Source organism: Doryrhamphus excisus, linkage group LG15 (assembly GCF_037039965.1).
Source record: "Doryrhamphus excisus strain RoL-2023G ecotype Guam linkage group LG15, RoL_Dexc_Guam_v1.1, whole genome shotgun sequence".
In the NCBI taxonomy this organism is placed as follows: Eukaryota; Metazoa; Chordata; class Actinopteri; order Syngnathiformes; family Syngnathidae; genus Doryrhamphus; species Doryrhamphus excisus.
The window spans coordinates 10099251-10113049 of record NC_136371.1 but is presented as its reverse complement, the minus strand read 5'-3'; the positions used below and the strand labels follow the sequence as shown (position 1 = coordinate 10113049).

General features: G+C 46.1%; 5 protein-coding genes across 6 annotated transcripts; 4 read left to right on the top strand and 1 right to left on the bottom strand.

Annotated features, from left to right (window-relative positions):
- Nucleotides 1-312: 312 nt before the first annotated feature.
- On the bottom strand, nucleotides 313-1212 carry LOC131104341 (gamma-crystallin M3-like). The gene is made up of 3 exons (XM_058051408.2): nucleotides 1070-1212; nucleotides 717-980; nucleotides 313-646 (listed from the first exon to the last, which is right to left on the bottom strand). The coding sequence occupies exons 1-3, from the start codon at nucleotides 1121-1123 to the stop codon at nucleotides 368-370; spliced, it is 597 nt and encodes a 198-aa protein (XP_057907391.1). The 5' UTR covers nucleotides 1124-1212; the 3' UTR covers nucleotides 313-367.
- Nucleotides 1213-1512: 300 nt separating this feature from the next.
- Nucleotides 1513-2457, top strand: LOC131104340 (gamma-crystallin M3-like). The gene is made up of 3 exons (XM_058051407.2): nucleotides 1513-1659; nucleotides 1746-1994; nucleotides 2137-2457. The coding sequence occupies exons 1-3, from the start codon at nucleotides 1582-1584 to the stop codon at nucleotides 2410-2412; spliced, it is 603 nt and encodes a 200-aa protein (XP_057907390.2). The 5' UTR covers nucleotides 1513-1581; the 3' UTR covers nucleotides 2413-2457.
- Nucleotides 2458-2780: 323 nt separating this feature from the next.
- LOC131104344 (gamma-crystallin M2-like) lies at nucleotides 2781-3657 on the top strand. The gene is made up of 3 exons (XM_058051411.2): nucleotides 2781-2946; nucleotides 3027-3269; nucleotides 3334-3657. Exons 1-3 carry the CDS (start codon nucleotides 2938-2940, stop codon nucleotides 3607-3609), a joined length of 528 nt encoding a protein of 175 aa, XP_057907394.1. The 5' UTR covers nucleotides 2781-2937; the 3' UTR covers nucleotides 3610-3657.
- A 2910-nt stretch (nucleotides 3658-6567) lies between these two features.
- On the top strand, nucleotides 6568-7736 carry LOC131104343 (gamma-crystallin M2-like). The gene is made up of 3 exons (XM_058051410.2): nucleotides 6568-6726; nucleotides 6839-7081; nucleotides 7399-7736. Exons 1-3 carry the CDS (start codon nucleotides 6709-6711, stop codon nucleotides 7669-7671), a joined length of 534 nt encoding a protein of 177 aa, XP_057907393.1. The 5' UTR covers nucleotides 6568-6708; the 3' UTR covers nucleotides 7672-7736.
- A 1088-nt stretch (nucleotides 7737-8824) lies between these two features.
- On the top strand, nucleotides 8825-13076 carry LOC131104339 (ETS translocation variant 5-like). 2 transcript variants are annotated; one of them, XM_058051406.2, is made up of 13 exons: nucleotides 8825-9011; nucleotides 9506-9571; nucleotides 9647-9722; nucleotides 9818-9865; nucleotides 9948-9998; nucleotides 10370-10478; nucleotides 10544-10741; nucleotides 10810-11078; nucleotides 11179-11244; nucleotides 11315-11383; nucleotides 11712-11863; nucleotides 11948-12049; nucleotides 12126-13076. In XM_058051406.2, exons 2-13 carry the CDS (start codon nucleotides 9524-9526, stop codon nucleotides 12357-12359), a joined length of 1422 nt encoding a protein of 473 aa, XP_057907389.2. In that variant the 5' UTR covers nucleotides 8825-9011; nucleotides 9506-9523; the 3' UTR covers nucleotides 12360-13076. The 2 variants fall into 2 exon arrangements, with proteins under 2 accessions (XP_057907389.2, XP_057907387.2); XM_058051404.2 differs by having other exon boundaries at nucleotides 8830-9001.
- The last annotated feature ends 723 nt before the right edge of the window (nucleotides 13077-13799 follow it).

Sequence of the window (13799 nt, the reverse complement as noted above, 5' to 3'; positions counted from 1 at the left end):
ATCTGTGTCAGCAGGGCATCGCTCATTTTATACGTCACCACTGAGTTTGCTATTGTTTGCTCTCGATCCCCCATTGTGACCGTGATTGTGAGCTCTGCTCCACCTGCATCACTGAGAGTGATGACGGCATCACTTTTCGGGACCCATGTTTACCTGGAAAGACTGTTTCTCTGTCTTAATGTAAAATTAGCATTTTAAAAGTTGATATGAAGCTGCTTGTAATGAGAGGAACACCTTTTTTCCTTCATGTATCCATATGTAAATAATATGTGTGTTTTAAATCAGAACCAGATGAAATATACAGCACAAAGATTGTTCTTGTTGTTTTACTTTATTTTGACTGAGAGTTTTTATACATGACTGCGAATCAGCACACATCCATGATGCGTCTGATGGAGCTGATCCTCATAATATTGCTCATGCCGCTTTCCCGGAGGCTCCGGTGCTCTCCTGGCCTCACGTAGATCATACGGCCTCTAAAGTTGGGCTGCTCAAACAGCAGCCAGTGGCCCTCCATCACGTTGCAGGACTGGCAGTCAGACATATACAGGCGGTCCTGGAGTGACTCGCAGTCCTCCACCAGCTCCTGCATCTGACCCGTGAAGTTTTCAAGCTCATAGATCCTCATCCTGAACTGTCCCCTGTGCTGTTGAAAGAGTAAAACATGTGATGGCAAGCCCACCCAGGAGGTTGTGTCTCCACGGAAATGTTCTTACCATGGGGATCAGACGGCAAGAGCGAACCGTGTCCATCACCACTGTTCCCATGCCCATGATGCTTCCGATGCGCAGCAGGTCCGAGTACTCGCCCCTTCTCAGGTAGATCTGGTTACCCATGAAGTTGGAGCGGTCGTAAAGCACGAAGCAGCCATTCTCCACCCTGCAGGAGTTGCAGCGGTTCAGGTGGAGGTGGATGTCTGAACAGTCGCTGCTGCATTCGTAGGAGCGACCCTGGAAGTTCTTCTCCTCAAAGAAAATGATCTGGGAAAGACACACACAGTGCAAACTTTTAACAGTTTTGCTACACTCATGTAATTCCAAACTGTGTGCAACTCCGGCTTGGTTGTTACCCTGCCCATGGTGACGCTTGTAGTTTTTGCAACCATGCCAACAACTGAGCCCATTTTATACCGACCCTCAGCCTCAGACAACCTGGCACACCTTTGTGTCAAACATCATGACTCATCACGGGCCTGCATTCTTTTGCCCGTTTTTTTTTTTTGTTTTTTTTTTTGCAGCAGACCTCTATAGCCATTATTGAATTTATTTTGGGGGCGGGGGGGTAATGCAAGCTCATCAGAGAAGCAACACGTTCCTCAAATTATTACTTGTACATAAATAAAATCTATAGAGGAGTTTCCAGCTCGTATGAGACCTTTTGTGTCAGGTCATCACATCGATGGTCGCCACTATCAATTCCATAGTTGAGGTTTGCAGCATTAAACAGCCACTTCTAACAAAGGCTACATTCTGACATACAGTGAAGTCCGTCACCCTATAGTGATACAGCCTGGCACACAATATAGAGTGATGACTCCAGGGCTTTAGCACAATCCATGTGGAAGTATTATGACAATGCGCAATGTATAAAAAGGGACAAGGCTTGATGCTGAAGCTGTACATCTGCAGTTATCTCACAAATACCATGACCATGGGGAGGGTAAGTGAGAAATGGTGGTGCATGACCATCACGGGCTGAGCAGCTTTCCACTCACAAACGTTGGACTTGGCACTCTTCTCTCACAGATCATCTTCTACGAGGACCGCAACTTCCAGGGTCGCTCCTATGAGACCAGCAGCGACTGCCCCGAGCTGACAACCTACCTGAGCAGGTGCAATTCCTGTCGGGTGGAGAGCGGCCTCTTCATGGTCTATGAGAAGCCCAACTTTAAGGGCCATCAGGTGCTGGTCCGGAGAGGCGAGTACCCAGACAGCCAGCGTTTGATGGGGATCAACATGAGTGACTGCATCAGATCCTCCCGTATGATTCCTTTGGTAGGTTCATGCAAGATGTTGTGAGATCTTTCCCTAAACCCTTTTTGCATTTGTTATTGACTTTGCTTATGGAAGCCTGAGCATTTTGATTCTTTGACTGTATTCAATCACCTTTTGGTGCCGGTGTCTCTCCCCCCCACAGCACAGGGGACCCTTCCGAGTGAGGATCTACGAAAAGGAGAACTTCGGGGGCCAGATGCACGAGCTGACTGACGACTGCGACAACGTGGACCGCCTGCGCATGTCCGACTGCCAGTCGTGCAACGTGATGGAGGGCCACTGGCTGATGTTTGAGCAGCCCAACTTCAGGGGACGGATGCTGTACCTGAAGCCCGGCGAGCACCGCAACCTCCGTGAGATGGGCGTGAGCAACATCATCCGACTGAGCTCCATCCGGCGCATCATGGACACCTGTTAGCTTCATCTGTCACTTGTTGAATAAAGCAAGCTGAAATGCGGAAAACTGACTCCAGCTTCTTCCATCATCATGTTTTCATGTCAGTGTTCCCTGTTGTGTTCCCCACAGCCCCCTGCATGTTGTCCTGTCATAGCATGACTAGAACTAGTCTTCATTCCCACGCAATGCTTGAAGCACTTTCTTGTTTACCTCCATCAAACATGGCCTACATTGCCATTCAAAAAGGTCTGAATGCTGTAAAAGTGGCACCAGAAACGACTGGAGTGATGTGGGATGCACCATTGAACACCGCAGCCCCCCATCCCACCCCCACCCTTCAACCACACCACAGCCCTCCCTGTTCCAGCATGTTTGATCGCCAGTCCTCATCACGGTGGAACAAAAGCCAATCAAACAACACCATTTTGCTGATATGTAAATCCACCTCATCTGGGTATCAAAGGCTTGCCTCGCTCTGCACATTTTGTTTATCGATAAATACTTTGATGGGGCTGCAGCAAGGACCGAGTATTGCAGGGCATCAACATGGGGAAGGTGAGATCAAACCATTATGATTGTTGTGGGGTCTTGTCCACTGCAAATGCCTCACAGTGTCGCTCCTGTCTTTGCCAAAGATCACTTTCTACGAGGAGAAGAAGTTCCAGGGCCGCTGCTACAACTGCAGCAGTGACTGTGCAGACCTGCACACCTACTTCACCCGCTGCAGCTCCATCCGGGTGGAGAGTGGCGTGTGGGTGATTTACGAGAGGCCCAACTACAAGGGCTTCCAGTACATCCTCTGCCCAGGAGAGTACGCTGATAACCAGCAGTGGATGGCCTTCAGCGACAGCGTCAAATCCTGCCGCGTGATTAAGAACGTAAGCGTCATGTGATCACAGAGTAGCTTTTATTCTGTGTTATTAATATCTCCGGTACGCCCAGGTTTACGGCAGCGCCTGGAAGCTGAGACTGTACGAGAGGCCAAACTTTGGGGGTCAGATGGTGGAGTGCAGTGATGACTGTCCATCGCTGTACGACACCTACAAGGTGCGCGAGGCCTACTCCTGTGTGGTGACCGATGGCGCCTGGGTGTTCTACGACCTCCCCAACTACAGGGGGCACCAATACCTCCTGGAGCAGGGCGAGTATCGGCAGCATGCCGATTGGGGGGCCTCCTCTCCTGGCGTAGGCTCCTTCCGCAGGATCACAGAGTTCTAGCCGCCACTGGAAAAGCATTGACCATCAATAAATGAGAAAGAAACTCCAGCAGACTCTAACTCTTTTCTCTCGTTTTTAACCGGTTCACACACATCACGTACAGTGAAGAAAATAAGTATTTGAACACCCTGCTATTTTGCTATTTCTCCCACTTAGAAATCATGGAGGGGTCTGAAATTTTCATCGTAGGTGCATGTCCACTGTGAGAGAGATAAACTAAAAAGAAAAATCCAGAAATCACAATGCATGATTTTTTAACAATTTATTTGTGTGATACAGCTGCAAATAAGTATTTGAACACCTGTGTATCATCTAGAATTCTGACCCTGAAAGACCTGTTAGTCTGCCCATTAGAAGCCCACCTGCACTCCATGTATCATCCTGAATCAGATGCACCTGTTTGAGGTCGTTAGCTGCATAAAGACACCTGTCCACCCCATACAATCAGTAAGACTTTAACTTGTAACATGGCGAAGACCAAAGAGCTGTCCAAAGACACCAGAGACAAAATTGTACACCTCCACAAGGCTGGAAAGGGCTACGGAGCAATTACCAAGCAGCTTGGTGAAAAAAGGTCCACTGTTGGAGCTATCATTAGAAAATGGAAGAAGCTAAACATGACGGTCAATCTCAATCGGAGTGGAGCCCCATGCAAGATATCACCTCGTGGGGTCTCAATGATTCTAAGAAAGGTGAGGAATCAGCCCAGAACTACACGACAGGACTTGGTCAATGACCTGAAAAGAGCTGGGACCACCGTTTCCAAGGTTACTGTAGGTAATACACTAAGACGTCATGATGTGAAATCATGCATGGCACGAAAGGTTCCCCTGCTTAAACCAGCACATGTCAAGGCCCGTCTTAAGTTTGCATATGACCATTTGGATGATACAGAGGAGTCATGGGAGAAAGTTTTATGGTCAGATGAGACCAAAATAGAACTTTTTGGTCATAATTCCAATAAGCGTGTTTGGAGGAAGAAGAATGAAGAGTACAATCCGAAGAACACCATCCCTACTGTGAAGCATGGGGGTGGTAGCATCATGCTTTGGGGGTGTTTTTCTGCACATGGGACAGGACGAGTGCACTGCATTAAAGAGAGGATGACTGGGGCCGTGTATTGTGAGATTTTGGGGAACAACCTCCTTCCCTCTGTCAGAGCATTGAAGATGGGTCGTGGCTGGGTCTTCCAACACGACAACGACCCGAAGCACACAGCCAGGAAAACCAAGGAGTGGCTCCGTAAGAAGCATATCAAGGTTCTAGCATGGCCCAGCCAGTCTCCAGACCTGAACCCAATCGAAAATCTTTGGAGGGAGCTCAAACTCCGTGTTTCTCAGCGACAGCCCAGAAACCTGACTGATCTAGAGAAGATCTGTGTGGAGGAGTGGGCCAAGATCCCTCCTGCAGTGTGTGCAAACCTGGTGAAAAACTACAGGAAACGTTTGACCTCTGTAATAGCAAACAAAGGCTACTGTACCAAATATTAACATTCATTTTCTCAGGTGTTCAAATACTTATTAGCAGCTGTATCACACAAATAAATTGTTAAAAAATCATGCATTGTGATTTCTGGATTTTTCTTTTTAGTTTATCTCTCTCACAGTGGACATGCACCTACGATGAAAATTTCAGACCCCTCCATGATTTCTAAGTGGGAGAAATAGCAAAATAGCAGGGTGTTCAAATACTTATTTTCTTCACTGTATATGAGGCAAGATGGGCTGATGCTCAGGGCACAGAGAAAGTTGAGACTTTTTGAAAAAACTTTCAAATATGCACAGGATTTCACATTTTTGAACAGGTTTCACAGTAACAATAAGGTACACAAAATGACAGTATTTAATGAGGAAGTACTACCATACCAGAACCACTACTCATTCATTCATTCATTCATTCATTCATTTTCTACCGCTTTTTCCTCACGGGGGTAGCGGGGGGTACTGGAGCCTATCCCAGCTGTCTTTGGGCGAGAGGCAAGGTCCAGTCACCCTGGACTGGTCGCCAGCCAATCACAGGGCACATATAGACAAACAACCATTCACACTCACATTCATACCTATGGACAATTTAGAGTCACCAATTAACCTAGCATGTTTTTGGAATGTGGGAGGAAACCGGAGTACCCGGAGAAAACCCACACATGCACGGGGAGAACATGCAAACTCCACACAGAGATGGCCGAGGGTGGAATTGAACCCTGGTCTCCTAGCTCTGAGGTCTGCGTGCTAACCACTCGGCCGCCGTGCCGCAAACCACTACTCATTAGTTTTAAAATGAAAAAACTTACATTGCTTCAGATATGCCGCACGGTGGACTAGTGGTTAGGATGTTGCCCACAGAATCAGAAGACCGTGTGTGCTTTTTTTCTGGTTACTCTGGTTCCCTCCCTCATTCCAAAAATATACCTTACGTTACTGTGTGTAAAACTAAGAGGTTATAAAAATTGTTGATGGTTTTAACTATTCTAATTATTTTTTCATATTTGTATTTTGAGGTAACAGTGTTTATATTATTATATATAGTGGTTAGCATGTCAAAGATCTGGGTTCCAATTGTTGTTTGAGCACCTCTGTGCAGAGTTTGCATGTTCCCCGTGGATGCATGGGTTTCCATTCCCAAAAATATGAGTGTAAGGCTAATTGATATTTTCTATCAATGATTTTCTCAGTCATAGATTTTATTTTCCACCAGTTTAAAATGGAAAAGGCTGCTTTTATTTGCTTCACACCCATAAATTGAAGACATGTCAGTCATTCGTGTCATTCATGTCATACATTAATCAAAATCATGCATTTTAATCAACCCAACCTTAAGTCACAAAGAATTGTTTGAATTGTTTGATGCAGCAAATCTGATCCCAACTGCCTTTTTTCTTGAGTCAGACGTCAGCGTTCATTCAAAATTTCAGTATCAACACATATAAAGGCCAAATGCAGCATCAGCTAATGTGCCAAAGTTAATGGGCAGCTCATTTGAATGACAATCATTCCACTGGCATTGCATTTCATCAGCCTTCATATAAAAGTGGAGTGGCAGCAAGGCAGCCCGAATGAAGGATTTTGGTGTGATGAAACTGACAGGGAGCACTAAGTGACCATGGAGCGCACAGGGAAGGTGAGTATATCGCAGACCGACTGGGAGTTAGCCTTCATTGCAATGCGAGTTTGATTATATCTTCTCATTGCAAAGCCACTTTTATGACCATAAAAATGATTCCCTTTTTTAGATTTTCTTCTACGAGGACAAGAACTACCAGGGTCGCTACTTTGAATGCAGCAGTGACTGTCCTGAGCTCAGCTCCCACTTGAGCCGCTGCAACTCCATCCGGGTGGAAGGCGGCACTTGGGTCCTCTATGAAAGGCCTCAGTACATGGGGTACCAGTATGTGCTGGTGCAAGGCGAGTACCCCAACTACCAGAGCTGGAATGGCTTCAACGACACCATCCGCTCCTGTCGCCTGATCAGACACGTAAGTCCTGTGAAAGGAGAAGTGGTGCTCATTATCACTATATTAGATATTAGTATTACTCCTTTATTATATTCAGTCCGTTAGCTCGGTTTTATGGCTTCTCATAGAAGGCCTCCTTGGCAATCAGAGTTGTGCAACACTTGCATATGACCGATGGAAGAGGCAGGCACACAAGCTTCACTTTCTCTTGCACACAGACTTAACTTTCATGTTTTAGAGGGGGCGTGGCATCAATCTTGATGAATTTCGAAAGCTTTTAAATTGTGTGATCATCGACTTCTCCGACAGCAACACGGTACTTCCTGTTTGCATTCCAGCCTCCAAGCAGGCACAGGATTCGCATCTACGAACGTCCAGACTTTGACGGCCAGATGATGGAGTTCAGCGACGACCAGCCAAACCTGCAGGACCGCTGGCGCTACCGGGACGTTCACTCGGCTCACGTTCAAGATGGCATTTGGGTGTTCTATGAGCAGCCCAACTACAGGGGGCGTCAGTACCTGCTGGAGAAGGGCGAATACAGACGGCATGCCGAGTGGGGGGCCCTTCTTCCCACCGTGGGCTCCATGAGGCGTGTTGCAGACTATTAGCCCACCGCCTTGAAGTATCCATCTCCTTGATCCTCCCCTGCAATAAATGCACGAGCTTGAGTGTTTGTTGTTTGTTTTTATTTGACGGCAAAAGAACTCAAAAAGGTAGAAGATCAGTTATGTTGTTCAACCAGTGTAGGCATGAGGTGTGCTTGCACCCGGTGAGGGATGGCAAAGCCCAGAAAGAGCTGAAAAAGCTTGTGATGACACAAGCAGATGGTAGAATGCCAGCAGGCATTGTTGTGAGATGCCGGAACAATGAGCAGCACCGCATATCTGACTCTCAGCTTGTGCACAAATACAGACGAGTAATGCACAGCTTAACTGATGTGCTGATGATCCCATTTGGAGTCTGAATCATATCGTCCGCTGTCAATTTGTCTTAATCTTATAAATACCGTGGCTTCATGGTGTCCACCAAATACATTGGCCAGGCTACGTCCCGCAGGACTCTACGCTCCTCTAGGTTCATCATAAACATATCAAATCTCATTTTATTTCAAAATTGATGAAAAGGCGGAGAACATGCAAACGCCACACAATGCTCGGTCAAACAAATACCACCATGTGGATCATCCTTGACCAAAACGAAGGTGTATAATAATTATGTAAGCAGAATAAGGAAACCATTAACCATGACATGACATGAATGCCTACAATACATGTGACTTCTGAGTCAACATGGGCCTTGTGAATCAACAACTGCAGCACACGGCTAATGTTTGAACAAGGATCTCTGTGATTTGTCACTTTTTAAGTATAACCCCAACAATTTGCTGAGCCATGAAAAAGAGGTCAGGGGACTTTGTCACAAGTTACCATGATTAGTTGTATTTGCACAAGGGCTTTACAAATTAGTTACATTGTAAGTATTCATTAAATACAGATATCTGAATGAAAATATTGTCAAATATAGTTGTTGCTGGTCATGGATAAACGACTAAATGGGGGCATTATGCAGAAGATAAATAGAAATATGGATAAAGTTTTCATGTGTTTTTATTTCTGTACTGTACTTCCCCATATAGACGTGATTACGTAATGGGCCGTCTGGCCCTTTAAGAGGGCATGAATGAAGCGAGGCCATTCATAAAAAAGCACAAGGGGCGTCTGTAAGTGCGCTCTCGGAGTACATTGGCTGACATTTGATTGACGTTTCAGCGAGCCAATGAAAATTGAGCACGGGGCTTGGCTCGCATCCAGCGCCTGGAGGTTCTCCATTGACCAAAAATCCGCAGCCGAATTTTTATTCGAGGCTTTGCGGGGAATGTAGGGGAGGAAACCCTGGTCGAGTTCAACTTCCACGCTGTTGAGAAACTTCTCTTATCAGGTGAGACGAGGTGCGTTGTTATTTGTGTTATTATTCATCCTGGCAACGGTTTCATGTCTTTTTTTGCCATCACGCTGCAGAATCATTCGCCATTTTATGACGGAGAGGTAACAGTGCGTCCATTTTTGGATCGCATCTATCAACGCAGTGCAGTTGTGTATGTGAGGCTGTGCGCGCGCGCAACTGCGACTCTTTTCGACCTGTTTGTGTCGTCGATCGGGCCTCTTTGAGCCGTGTTAAAATACTTGTCAATGGCGAGCTGCCCCTCCGCCCCCACCATTCTCGGCCTGCGATCAAGTTTCACTTCATTGTGAAAAACAAGCACCCGTCCCCCCGCCCCCTCCTTGCGTCAACTCCATTCACACTTTTGTTTACCATTGGAATGTCACGGTTCCAGTCACTAGAAGTCACTATTTAACAAATACAAAAGTTATAACCTTTATGTATTCGGGAGAAATATATATTAATACTTGGTGAATATTTATTTGACTCTATTTCCTCCAGGGTGAAGACTTCCGCAACATGGACTGCTTTTATGACCAACAAGTCCCCTTTGTGGTACCAGAGAGTGTAAGTCAATGTTTTAATGTTGCAGAAGCATTCACGGTTGCCAGCTGATGCCGAAACCCTGCTGTTTGTGTACAGAAATGCCAAACAGACCGATGCCTCGGAGACCGGAAAAGGAAGTTCTTGGATGCTGGCTTGGATCAAGACACAGAGGGTACGCCTGCCATGTTGTCTCGTCTTGTAAATCTGCGGAAAATGTTCCATTTTGGAGGTTCACAAACAAAAAATGCTTTGTATGTGTCTCCACAGACCTTTTCCAAGATCTGAGCCAGCTTCAGGAAATTTGGATTGCAGAAGGTACAGAGCAAGGCATTGTGGGATGTGTGTACTTCCTGGGATTTATGTAACATCTGACCTGTTTTTATCTGTCCCTTGACAGCTCAGGTTCCTGACGATGAGCAGTTTGTCCCAGATTTCCAGTCCAGTAACTGTGAGTAGAGCATGTGGGGAGGGGGGGGGGGGGGTTTACGTTGAACATCAATTATTTAAACCTTCCTCATGTTGGGATTGTTTGTGGTCGGAAGGAACAAACACTTGGATGCTTGTGCAATACATGTGTAATGCGCCATTAGTACATCTTATTGGTCAGCAAAATATTCACATCACCTCCATCTTATATTAAGATTATATCATGCATATATATGGTATATTGATGTTTGTCATTAATATGTTTCAAAAGGATCTGTTTATTGTGGTTAAATGTCAAACCTTGTATTTGTATTTGTGCAGTGACAATATATTTCAATGAAATCTCATATAAAAGGCAATGGAAGCATAAATGGTGCATTTGTTACCTTGCAGTGATATTTCAAGGGCCGCCGGTTAGCAAAGTGAAGCGAGAGTTGAGCCCGTCCAAAGATGTGTCCCCCTGCAGGACGCCGCACGCAGACGTGTGCCTTAACAGCTACAGGTTAGGATGCTTTCCCGCCTGAGGTGTAATAATGTAAATTCTCATCATGCGGTGCCGTTCCACAGTGCCTGTGACAGGAAAGCAGCTCAGTTCACGGTGCCCTTGCAAAGGCGGGTTACTGGCTGTCCCGCAAACCAGGTGTCCACCCCAAACCCCACCCACCACCACAGCTTGCCACAGCAGCATGCCAATCAGAACCAGCCGTTTGCTTTGCCACATCATCCTATCCACTGCCCCGCTGGAGCCTTTGGTTCTGAACAGAGGTGAGTTCTTAACCCAGTCTTACTTAAGGAGCACAACCTTATGGCTTTTGACTGAGCTGTCCTCTCAGGTTTCAGAGACATATGTCCGAACCGTGTTTGTCCTTTCTACCGCCGAAGAAAATGGACAACGTGCCCTACCCACATTCGAGCCACGTTAGCCGCCCGTTGTACCAGCGGCACCTGTCAGAACCTCTGGCTCCACTCAGTGGCCGAGCCGTTTGCAAACAGGAGCTGGTGGATCCACGCTACCCGGAGGCGGTACCCTGCGGTCTGAGCGGGGCCAACTTCAACCATGTCACCATCAAACAAGAGCCGCGGGACTTTAGCTTTGACACAGGTGTGTATGGGGATGATAAGTGGGACATTACAATGGAATGTACGACAGACGACAACCAAGACGTCACATATGTCATGTGTTGTGTTTACATGTCGTGCAGAAGTCCAAACCTGCCAGTCATCATCCTTTGGCAAAACGTCAGGCTTGTACCACAACAGTAGCACAGGTGAGTGTGTGCTTTTGTCCATCTGTCAATCTCTTGTTTTTAATTTCATTTTGTGTTTTTCCACTGCCAGGATTTGCTCGTGACTCAGAGGCACACTTTTACTACGATGATGCTTGCGTTGTTCCGGACAGACTGGAGGGTAATGTTGGATATTATTATGCTTTTGTTGACACACACAATTAGAGTTGTGTAACACTTGGAAAAATGGAGGTAGATGCGCAAAAGAGTCATTCTTGTCACTTTCTCACAAGCATAACTTTCACTTTCACACAAGCTTAACTTTCACTTTCAAACAGCCGCTTTACATGCTGGGTACACCCCCAGCATATCAGCCTTCCTTTTAATGGCAATAATACCAAACACATTGCTGTTATTTTTTTAATACGATTTCTAACCCTTGACTACTTTTTCGATAACAAGAACAAGAACCACCTTTTACAGTAAAATGACCAAAGATGCCTTTTTAGGTAAAGTCAAGCAGGACGTTTTGCCATACCAGCGCCGCGGCTCCCTGCAGCTCTGGCAGTTTCTCCTGACGCTGCTGGACGACCCGGCCAACACGCATCTGATTGTGTGGACGGGGCGCAACATGGAGTTCAAACTCATTGACCCCGAAGAGGTTGGTCAGGCATGACGTCATACACTGAACCCTGCAGTGAGACATCATCAAAGGTGCGGTTTGATGTTTTCCTCTTTCATCCAGGTGGCCCGGCTCTGGGGCATCCAGAAGAATCGACCCGCCATGAACTATGACAAGCTGAGCCGCTCACTGAGGTACTACTACGAGAAGGGCATCATGCAGAAGGTAAAGGAAACCACCCTGATCCAAAAAGAGGCGATGAGCGCTGAGGTTCTCTCCTTTTGATTGATTCCTCCTGCAGGTTGCCGGGGAAAGGTACGTCTACAAGTTTGTGTGCAACCCCCAGGCGCTCTTCTCCTTGGCGTTCCCAGATAACCAGAGGCCCAGCCTGAAGCCCGACCCAGATGCCCCCCTGCCGGCTGCTGAGGAGGATGGGCTGCCCCTGCCCTCCTACGAGGAGGAGGGTCCTTACTTGGCGGACGGGAGCGAGCAGTGCATTCAGAGACTGGCCTTCCCCGACAGCTGCCTGTACTAAACCACGGTCTCTGGTATCAGATCATGATGAGGCGTTTAAACTCTATAAACCACCTTCACTCTGGTATGGCTTTGTCTGTTTTAAACCTCTCCCTCACAGCATTTCAGTCATATTTCTGCAAACAACAATCAGATCATTTGTACCGGACTCACATCACTCACAAATATCTCTGAACACTTTTATTATGAAAAGCCGGCAAGGGGAAGTGCTCAAATTTAACCAAAAACAATCTCTCCAAGCCATGCAACTCTAACTTGCCTGAAAGGGACTCTCATATTTTTCAGATGTCCTCTTATAAACACGTATATTGGAATGTCTTTTTTTTTGTGTTTTCAAAGCTAATATTTTTGGCATTATATGGACTTGTATGTTTTTTGTTCCTTGAACTGTTTTATGACAAAAAGTACTGCTACTATTTTTGATTCACTCCTAGCATGACGATTTCTTACAACCAACTGTGTCAAGGTACTTTTCTGCATTTTGTAAAGTAGAGTCGCTTCAGTGTGTAGAAACGCTGTATAGTTATACTGTATATGAATATATTTTTCCAAACGGCAGTGATTTGCGTAATGTGTCAGCGACAGAGCGACCTCGTGCTTTACTGATTACACATGGATGTTTTGTTCTGTGATCAATGGAGGAAAGTATTGACCTTCACATGCTATACGTGTGCCTTCCGTTAATCTTCACTGATACAATAAAACTATTTTACTCTAACATTTTTTGGATAAAGTGTGTTCACTTTAGATTTGTAGGAACTCACCACTAATGAAAGGTGATGTATATTTGGGATCATGTGGGGGTCACCAATGTGATAAGCACTCTCCCAGCGAGATTGGACGCAGTAGGACAGTTAATTGAAACTTCTTAAAAGTCCTAAATGTTGTGGAACAAGAAAGTTTATTCTTTGATTAGAAAAAAAATTTAACAATGATGGTCTGATCCAACCGTGTATGATTTTCTACGCACCATTCATCAGAGCTAAGTTATGCTGTACTGTACACTGTACTGTACACTGACCTCTAGCGGTCAGGTATTGTACGTTAGTCTCAGTGAGTGAGGCTTCTAATTTGAAAAGCTGAACTTCACAGTTAATTCATTCATTCATTTTGTACCGCTTTTTCCTCACGAGGCTCGCGGGCATGCTGGAGCCTATCCCAGCTGTCTTCAGGCGAGGGCGGGGTACACCCTGGACTGGTCGCTACCAATCACAGGACACATATAGACAAACAACCATTCACACTCACATTCATACATATGGACAATTTGGAGTCACCAATTAACCTAGCATGTTTTTGGAATGTGGGAGGAAACTGGAGTACCGGAAAAAACCCACGCATGCACGGGGAGAACATGCAAACTCCACACAGAGATGGCTGAGGGTGGAATCGAACCCTGGTCCTCCTAGCTGTGAGGTCTGCGCGCTAACCACTCGTTCAC